At 41.9% G+C, this 9,938-nt stretch overlaps 1 protein-coding gene across 2 annotated transcripts in view; it reads right to left on the reverse strand.

Moving 5' to 3' along the window:
- The window catches only part of LOC111160044 (fermitin family member 2), an 88,763-nt gene extending 79,198 nt beyond the window's left edge, over nt 1-9,565 (reverse strand). The window contains exons 1-2 of one of the 2 annotated variants that reach the window (XM_022522851.1): nt 9,484-9,534; nt 8,904-9,069 (exon numbers count right to left, since the gene is read on the reverse strand). In XM_022522851.1, the coding sequence (XP_022378559.1) occupies nt 8,904-9,060 (157 nt within the window). In that variant the 5' untranslated portion in view covers nt 9,061-9,069; nt 9,484-9,534. Of the gene's footprint in view, nt 1-8,903; nt 9,070-9,483 lie in introns of both variants that reach the window. The other variant, XM_022522842.1, reaches the window with a different exon arrangement.
- Between the last annotated feature and the right edge of the window lie 373 nt (nt 9,566-9,938).

Here is a 9,938-nt window from a genome sequence, read left to right on the forward strand (position 1 = left end):
CATCTGGCTCCCTGCTCAGCAGGGAGTCTGCTTCTCCCTCTGCTCCCCACCCCCACCTTCTGTCTCTCAAATGAATAAATAAAATCTTAAAAAAAAACAAAAAAAACTCAGCACATTATACCAAGAAGGATGAATGTTAACGTACATAAATTGTATCATAGTAAGCTAAGTATTAAGAAAAAAACTAGTCAAAAATACAATTACACAAATAATATGTTGCAATGAATTATAATGGATATGAATTTGTAACCACAAATCCAAGTGTAGAACATCATCCCATCTCTATTAAAAAATTTTTAAATTTTCCTTTAGAACATTCGTTTAATTCACACTGGGCATATATACCATTTTGTAACATATCATGTCATTAACATTAATTTTTATTTCACTAAAATAATTATTTAAATAAAAATACTGTAGGGGCACCTGGGTGGCTCAGTGGGTTAAGCCTCTGCCTTCAGCTCAGGTCATGATCCCAGGGTCCTGGGATCGAGCACCACATCGGGCTCTCTGCTCAGTGGGGAGCCTGCTTTTCCCCCTTTCTCTCATCCTCTCTCTCTGTCTACTTGTGAGCTCTGTCAAATAAATAAATAAAATCTTAAAAAAAAAATACTGTATACATTAACCATTTTCCCTAGTTCCTACATGGGCTCAATGTTTTCATGTGCCAAAAAAACAATTTTATATCATTCCTTTGTTATAACTGAAAAAACAAACCACTCTAATAAAAAGAATTAATTTACTACTAAAGCCTTCATGGTTATAAATTTTTCAAATCCCTTTAATACCATCATCCTCTCACTGGTCCATTCAACTTCAGAAATCCTGTGTATACAGCAGTTAAATAGCTTTTATTATGTTAAAGAGGTAGGTGTGTTTGGAAGTGAGAAAGCTGAAATGATAACTATTTTTCTTTTTGTTTAGGGGGTGAGAACACAAAGCAGTCCCAAACTAAACCCCTTCTGAGTACATTTCTGTTTCAAAGGTGGAACCTATTAAAGTTAAATAGTTGAGATAACATTTTAATTCCTTTTAAAAGCAGTCCTTTTATTTCCCCCCAGTACCGTATATACAGGGACTCTCAATGCCACTGAGAAAACAGCCCCTCTCATTTTTACAGCACTAATAGTTTATAAATATATTTTTACACATATTATCTCTTTTAATTCTCACCAAGACCTATAACAAAGTGTGCTGTTGTTTTTTAATTTCCATTTTGTAAATGCCAAAACCCATTCAGAAGGTTAGATTAGTTGTCCAAAGAGCATACCAGTTAAGTGTTAGAGCCAGGATGTTGTTTTGTATTATTCTGTGTACCCATCAGCATCTACTACTAGTCTGAAGACAACATTATGGGAAAGCTATACCTAACAATGTTTAAAAATAGTAGCAATACTTGGTACCCATTATGTATATTAAAGGAGAATGAGTAAAGAGCAGTTTAGTGACAACTAAATGTGGAATGGAATCCTGGATGGAAAAAAATCAAAGGCCGTTACTTGAACAAGTGGCAAATTTGAACACAGATGCATATTACACAATACTATTGAATCAATGATTTCCTGAATTTGATAACTGTAATATAGCATGTAAGAGAAAGTCCTCATTCTTAGGTAATACCTATTTTAAGTATTCAGGGATGAAGGGTTATGATGTCTGCAACTTACTGAAAGTGGTTCAAAAAAATTTATGTGTGTACAGAGAAATCAATGGCAAAATGCTAACTGGTGACATAGGTGAAAACTATACAGTGCTCACAGTTACTTTTTTTTTAAGATTTTATTTATTTGAGAGAGAGAGAAAAAGCATGAGCAGGGGGAAGGGCAGTGGGAGAAGAAGGCTCCCTGTTGAGCAGGGAGCCTGATGTGGGGCTCTCTGGAAGACCCTTGGATCATGATCTGCACTGAAGGCAGACACTTAACTGACTGAGCCACCCAGGCACCCCTCATGGTTACTTTTATTACTGAATTTGTAAGACTGAAATTTCAAAAAATAGAGCTGAAGATAAAAAACATTAATTTTTTTTCACTTTTCTTCAATAGCTATTAGACACCTCCAAAGAGATCTTTTGTTAAGCAACTGAATAAAAGGGACACCTGGGGGGCTCAGTCCGTTAAGCGGCTACCTTCAGCTCAGGTCATGAACCCAGGGTCCTGGGATAGAGTCCCATGTCAGGGTCCTTGCTCAGTGGGGAGCTTGCTTCTCCTTCTGCCCACTGCCCGCCCCCCCACCCAAGCTTATGTGTGCACACATGCTCTAACAAATAAATAAAACCAAAAAAATTGGTGGGGGGGCATCTGGGTGGCTCAGTCAGTTAAGCATCTGCCTTTGGCTCAGGTCCTGATCCCAGGGTCCTGGGATCAAGCCCCACATTGGGCTCCCTGCTCACTGGGGAGTCTGCCTCTCCTTCTCCCTCTGCCTGCCACTCCCCTTGCTTGTGCTCTCTGTCAAATGAATAAGGAAAGAAATCTTTAAAAAAAAAAAAGAAATTGAATTTTACTTTTTTAAAGATTTTATTTATTTATTTAACAGAGAGAGATCACAAGTAGAACAGCAGGCAGAGGGAGAAGGGGAAATAGGCTCCCTGCTGAGCAGAGAGCCCGATGCAGGGCTGGATCCCAGGACCCTGAGATCATGACCTAAGCTGAAGGCAGAGGCTTAACCTCCTGAGCCACCCAAGTATCCCTACTTTTTATTTTTTTTAAGATTTATTTATTTGACAGAGAGACACACTGCGAGAGAGGGAACACAAGCAGGGAGAGTGGGAGAGGGAGAAGCAGGATTCCCGCTGAACAGGGAGCCCTACACAGGGCTTGATTCTAGGACATTGGGATCATGACCTGAGCCAAAGGCAGACGCTTAACAACAAGCCACCCAGGTACCCCCAAGAAACTGAATTTTAAAAGATATTCTTTTTAGTGCCTATATTATTTTTTAGTGACTAACTTATTTAACACTAGTTGCACTCAGTTATTTGTTGATTAAAAGAAAAAAAAACGGGGTACAAAACATGACAGCAAACCATACATTAATATATCCAAGGAACAGCTCATACTTTTTTAGTACTATGAGAATTTTAGTAAAATTTACATACTGTTCCTTATTTATTTGAGAGAGAGAGAAAGAGAGCGAGAGTGCGCACGTGCATGCACACACAAGCAGGGTTAGCAGCATGCAGGGGGAGAGGGAGAAGCAGGCACCCCACCAATAAGGAGCCCAATGTGGGGCTCTATCCCAGGACCCCGGGATCATGACCTGAGCTGAAGGCAGACGCTTAACCCACATCCCACTGAGCCACCAAGACATCCCTACTGTCCCCTATTTTTTTTTTTTTAAGATTTTGTTTATTTATTTATTTGACAGACAGAGATCACAAGTAGGCAGAGAGGCAGGCAGAGAGAGAGAGGAGGAAGCAGGCTCCCCTGCTGAGCAGAGAGCCCGATGTGGGGCTCGATCACAGGACCCTGGGATCATGACCCGAGCCGAAGGCAGAGGCTTTAACCCACTGAGCCACCCAGGCGCCCCCTACTGTCCCCTATTTTTAAGAAGCTTAATATTTACTAAGAGCAGATAAAATCCAATGTCCAGTTCTTATGGATCATTAATAGGATATTAGAGTAAATCTCCTATCAGAAAGTACATACTTAACTAAACTCAACCCACTTTTTTTTAAAAGATTTTTTTGTTTATTTGACAAAGACACAGCAAGAGAGGGAACACAAACAGGGGGAGTGGGAGAGGGAGACAGATGCAGGCTTTCCACTGAGCAGAGAGCCCGATGCGGGGCTCAATCCCAGGACCCTGGGGATCATGACCTGAGCCAAAGGCAGGCGCTTAATGAGTTAGCCACCCAGGAGTCCCAACCCATTTTTATATGATCTTACCACTGAATTTTTCTCCCATCCCACTCCAAAAGATTTTAAAAAATGTTTTTATAATCTTCATATATTTCAAAGTAAGTGCTGTGAATGTGCACCATGTAGATATTTCCATGATTAAACCATAAGACTTCAGGGGGAAAATAAAAAAAAACAGGATTTCAATAGCACAGACACCATTTCACTAAATAAACATGACTTCCCCAAGGAGCACTAAGCACCAGTAGAAGGGAGCTGTCCAGTTACACATGCTTTTCTCTGTGTTCATCTTGCCAAGCTTCATTTCTAGTATTTAAAGTATTTTTGTGCAACAAATCCCCTAACACAAGCCAACCTCTTCATGTGGTGCTCAACTAAAGAAATTGGTTTCTAAGTTTATGAAGGAAAAACTAGCTATTTTGCACTCCTGGGAGATGGAATAAACGTATATTATAATTCATAAATACTTTAAGGGATTTTAGGGGGTTATTTTAACTAAAATCTACTTTTTTTGTCATGTGTGCCAACCTCACAACTAACTGCATCTGAACATACAACTCCAACATAAATGTACTCTATTTCATTAGTTGTAGCAAGAACATAACACACTTCAATGCCAGAAGGATATCTTTATAAAGGCTACGTTCAGAATCATTCCCTAAACTTTCTAGGTCAACTCCATACCTTTTTTAATTCCTCCTGAATCCCCCAATTTGTACTTTTTCCTCTGATTATTTAACCTGATCTAACCCGATTTCTATGTTCTTCCTACTCATAGACAGAGGTGAAAAGAAACTCAGAAATCAGTCTATTCCTCCCTCAAGCTTATAGAGAGCTACTGGCTGGAGACGCCAGTGAGTACCATGTAACAATAAATTCCTTATCCTCTAATACAAATCTCTACAGAAAGGGAATATTGTACACAGTTCAGAAAAGAAAAAAGAAAAACTTCAGAAAAGACATTTATAAAGCACAAAATGCAGTGAAACAAAGCATCTCCTTGGCATTTAGAATCCTCAATACTTAGTTCTGAATATTAGTGATCTCCAGAACATAAGGGAATCCCATAAAATTGGGCCTCTTCCTTACAAAATTTTTGAATACACTTAGTTTATAATTTTATTCTCTAATGTCTTATTTTTGTAATTTTTGTTAAAGACTTTATTTATTTGACAGAGATCACAAGTAGGCAGAGGGCAGGCAGAGAGAGAGAGAGGGAAGCAGGCTCCCTGCTAAGCAGAGCCGGATGCAGGGCTGAACTCAGGAGCCTGAGATCATGACCTGAGCAGAAGGCAGAGGCTTAACCCACTGAGGCACCCAGGTGCCCCTTATTTTTATAATCTTTATCCCTGATGTTTTATATACTAACTCTTTACTTTGAAATAAAAAAGCACTGAACAAAAAACACTATACAGATTTGGAAATTATTTTTAACAAAAACTACAATAAATTTTTCAAGTTTGATTTCAAGCTTTCAACTTGAATTTTTAAAAATAAAAAAGTGAAAACAACTTTTCATTTTTTTTCAACTTTTTATTTTTAGAATGAGGTATAAACATTGAGGGAACAAATCTTGAGATAATGTCTAATCAGCCTAAACTAAGTCACAGATGCAAAAAGTTTTCTGTGACATCAGGATATAATTCCTTTAAGGCCCACTTCTTAATAGCATACACTCTTTATTTTCTTTTAAAAGGTTAGTGCAGAATGACATATGAATTTTACACTAAGATTTAAAGGAGGCCTTTCAGATCTTTGACTCAAAGTCATGAATCAAAGAATTATTTAATGACCTTAACTGAAGTGCAAAAATTCTTTATAAAATTCTAACTAAATATAATAATGTTGCTGACACATACTAAGGAAGCATTATTTACTTTTTTAGCTTGCTTAATTAAAGTGCCTAAGTCTGATCTGACCGCTATACGCTCACAGTAAGGGTGACCTTCAGGGGTCAAACCCACAGGCTGTGTCATAACCTTTTTTTTTTTTTTTTTTAAATCACAGGCTTCTTTGAGAATCTAATGAAAGCTAGAAAGCCTCTTCTCAGAAAATCCCATATATGTACATACTTACAAAATTTTATTTATTTTTTAAATATTTACTTAAGTAATCTCTACACCCAGTGTGGAACTCTAAACTGAAGACACTGAGATCAAGAGTCACAAACTCTTTTTTTTTTTTCGATTTTATTTATTTGACAGAGATCCCAGGTAGGCAGAGAGGCAGCCAGAGAGAGAGGAAGGGAAGCAGGCTCCCTGCTAAGCAAGCAGAGAGCCTGAGCCCAGGACCCTGAGACCATGACCTGAGCCCAAGGCAGAGGCTTTAACCCACTGAGCCACCCAGGCAACCACACACTCTTCTGACTGAAACAACTAAGTGCCCCACATACAAAATTTTAATACAGTCTTGAAAGGAGGAGTCACCATAGAATCCATCAATCCCCAGGAAATAATTATCATCACTGATTACATAGGAAGAAAGCCGTAAAACTCAGCGCTTTTGGTTTTCATACAGATTCTCATCAGAACATGAAGAAACCTGTGATACCTTTTGTTGCACAGTTACCATAATTGTTCCAAAGCCATAGCTGCCAGGTTCTGCCAATTGTCCATCCCTGCTCTGCAATCCCGAGACACAAGACCTTCTGCCATGGACACCTCCAATCCTCCAGATCCTGCAAGCTATTCTGATCTACTGTAGTTGCTGACAAGCAGCCAGCCACCCAGTCCACCCTTTAATACCTTCAGTGACACAGCTCAGTGTTTCAAAAGACAGGCCACTGCAGTTTTAGGCTACTCTCAAGAATTATAAAGTTCCTGGGGTGCCTGGGTGGCTCAGTGTGTTAAGCCTCTGCCTTCGGCTTTGGTCATGATCTTAGGGTCCTGGGATTGAGTCCCCCTCTCCCTCTGCCTGCCTTTCTGCCTTCTTGTGACCTGCGTCAAATAAATAAATAAAATCTTTAAGAAAAAAAAATTATAAAATTCCTTTCTAATTTGCCTACCCAGGTTTGTAAACTTTAAATGCTGCCCTACTGAATTTCTCCTCTTTTCCCTTACCAATAGGTAAGAAAACAGCTTACCATTCAAAGTACCTAATCCTAAAATCAGAAGCAAAAAATCATTTAGCTCTCCTTGTACCAAACAGATAAGCCAGAATAATGATGAAAAGCACTTTCTATTTGGAAGTCAAAATATAAGAGATCAGTACTGGTTCAGTTCAAGAAAAATGCAAGGTTTCCAAGTACAGGGCTTGTGGGCTTCTTTCTCACTGCATAAAAAATTTAAAATGTATCAACATTAAAAGATTCAGGTTATAGTCACTTAAAATTAACATCAGTTCTGCCTGCAAATAGTTTATTCTCTATATTTCTATTTATGCCTGTAATTCTGTTATAAACAGTTCTAATCAATGCAATATAAATATAGAAGTCATTACTTATTCATCAGATAAAGACTGGCTTTCAAGAACTGTTAAATTGTCTCAATCACCTTCAACAGCTCCTTTCTCACAGTAAGAAGTATCTCTTATTGAAACCAGTGTATTAACAAGGTCCATTCAGCATATATATGTAACTTCTGATGCAAATGCTTGTTTCCTCTGAAAACAAAGGAAACATTAAAAATTTTGTTATTTTCTTCCTTAATCCCACACTAGTGCTGGATAAAAAAGATTCACGGGTATTTTGCAGTGACTGATGTAGTCAAATCAGGTAAGAACAATGTTAACCAACAGTTAACTGGATTAACAATATGCAAAATCTCATTTTCAAAGGACTACTCAGGGGGGCTTGCTTTCCTGGGCCAAGTCTCAGAGAGGCAAACAATGCAGAGACCAAAGAAGAGTCTCCCTTGTAAGGAGCTTCTTTTTGGTCCTTCAATAATTAAACTTCCTGTAGAGATACAAAGATCTACCTAAATGAATTCTGCCTTATTGTGCAAATACCACTGGGACTCTAGTTCCATAGATTTACATGGCAGGTATACAACAATCCCATGGTTAAGGAATACGTTTCCTGATAAACACTCTTCTATTTTTCCACAGTAGTTTCAAAAATGAATACTGTGTTTCAAAAAGACCACAAAAAAAAAAAAAAAAAAAAAAAAGGCAGTGCCACACATCACCTTACCAGAACTGCATGACATAAAAAAGGTATGTTAAGCTCAGAAAGACAGAGCCCCAAGCATTTCACTTGGGATAAAATTATCTATACAATCATTTTAGTTGATTCTTAAAACTGCAAATTATTTAATGTATCAGAACCAAAATACGTACTGCAGAATTTTCTTACAGTCCATACTGTTGGATACCCTATTATTTAAAATCGAGTCAGTTTTAAATCAATGCAGTAATATTTGTACCCAAGCAAATACTATGAATCTCGATTTAATTATGCCTTTTTTTTAAGCACATTCTTTCATGAGCTTAATATTATACAACTGAACACTCGAAATAGCGTATTTAAAGCACAGACTACAGACAGTCAAACACTGCCCCACCCCTTGTTAACAGAGAATGACTGGAATATTGTAATACGCTCCATCACGTAGTAGTACAGCTATAGAACCTGCATTTTGGCGTCGCAAGTTGCACATTTTCCAGTGCAATTTATACTTTAAAAATTCTTTGCATCATCCTCAATACCAGATGTCACCAACATTCAGGTACACTGAAGTAACTGATAACCACAAGCCCCGTAATTTTCCCCTCTCTACATAAACGCGCACATTTCTCATTTCCTCTAACGTGAAGTCGCTGAAGGCGTTCTCGCCAATCACTACACAATTAAGTTTATTAATTGGGAGGCTGGAATCACCACATTAAGAAAATTTCAAACAGTAACATCGCAAAACAAGATACAAATGTGAAAAAAGTCTTTCTGGTTAAATAGTGAAAGATCTTACAATTTTGAAAAGTATTTGCGGGATGCCAAGCAAGATTTCCAAAAGCCTCCCCTCCCCCATCCGTAACCACCCCCCACCACCCGCCCGCCGCCTAGGTATGGAGGTCGTTTATCTATCTAGACGCGGCTGGGATGCTACTCACCAAGTTTTTCCACCAACTTGAGCATCACCCCTCCAATGTGCACCTCCCCGGTCACTCTTAGGGTGACATCGCGGTTCAGGTCCGTCACATGAACACTCAGTTCCCACGTCCCATCCGCGTAGCAGCCATCTGGCATCCTTATCCCGTCCAGAGCCATGGCTCCTTCCTGCGAGCACGGAGGAAATGGCTCTCGTAAGCGTCACTCCCCCAAAGGAAGGCAAATCCCACCGAACTCGCAGAGTCCGCCGCGGAGCGGGAGAAGGTGGAAGACCCGAGGGTTTCCGCACGAACTCGGGAGAGCAGCGGTGGGGCGGGACCGCTGGCGGGATTCTGCGCCCCCGCGCCCTTCCCAGCGGCGGCCCAGCACTCCCGCCCGCCGCAGCCCTCGGCGGACACGGCGCCGCCCGTCCGCCCCGCGCGGCCCCAGCCTAGCGGCCCTCGCCTAGCGGACCGCGGCGGGCTTCACCTGCCGGCCTGCAGACCGCACCCCGGCCCAAAGAGACGCAGCCCCGCGGGCTTCACATTCCTCCTCCCCGCCCGCGCTCCCTCTCAGGTCCCAGCCCTGATCCCGGCCCCTCACCGCAGGCTCCTCGCGCTCCCGACCGGGGGTTCGCGCTGCAACAGGCGCGGGGGCAGCGGCTCGCGGGGCGGCGGCGTCGGTCCCCCTCGTCAGCCCGCGAAGCGCTGCCTCCCGGCTGGAGCGACTTAATGGAGTCCTGTCGTCGCGGCCCCTCGCCTCTCTCCCAGCGCTCCACCCCTCTCTCCCCGCCCCCTCAGTCGGAGTCCGGCTCTGGGAGGGCGCGCCGGCTCCCTCCTCCTCTGCCCCGCCGAGCCGCCCCGGGCGGGTCGGGCCGCCTCACCCACGTCCCTCACTGTCCCCCGCGGCCGCGCTGCGGGCTGGGGGCCGCGCACCCTCCCGGGCCGGGGGCGGGGCAGCGCGCGCGGCGGGGGTGGGAGCTGTGCGGGGGAGGCGGGGGGGCGCCCGCGGCGCAGCAATCTCAGCCCCGCCGAGCCACTGCCCTTTTATGGAAATGA

This window comes from Enhydra lutris, unplaced genomic scaffold (assembly GCF_002288905.1).
Source record: "Enhydra lutris kenyoni isolate GAN:26980312 unplaced genomic scaffold, ASM228890v2 scaffoldscaffold4, whole genome shotgun sequence".
Lineage (NCBI taxonomy): Eukaryota > Metazoa > Chordata > Mammalia > Carnivora > Mustelidae > Enhydra > Enhydra lutris.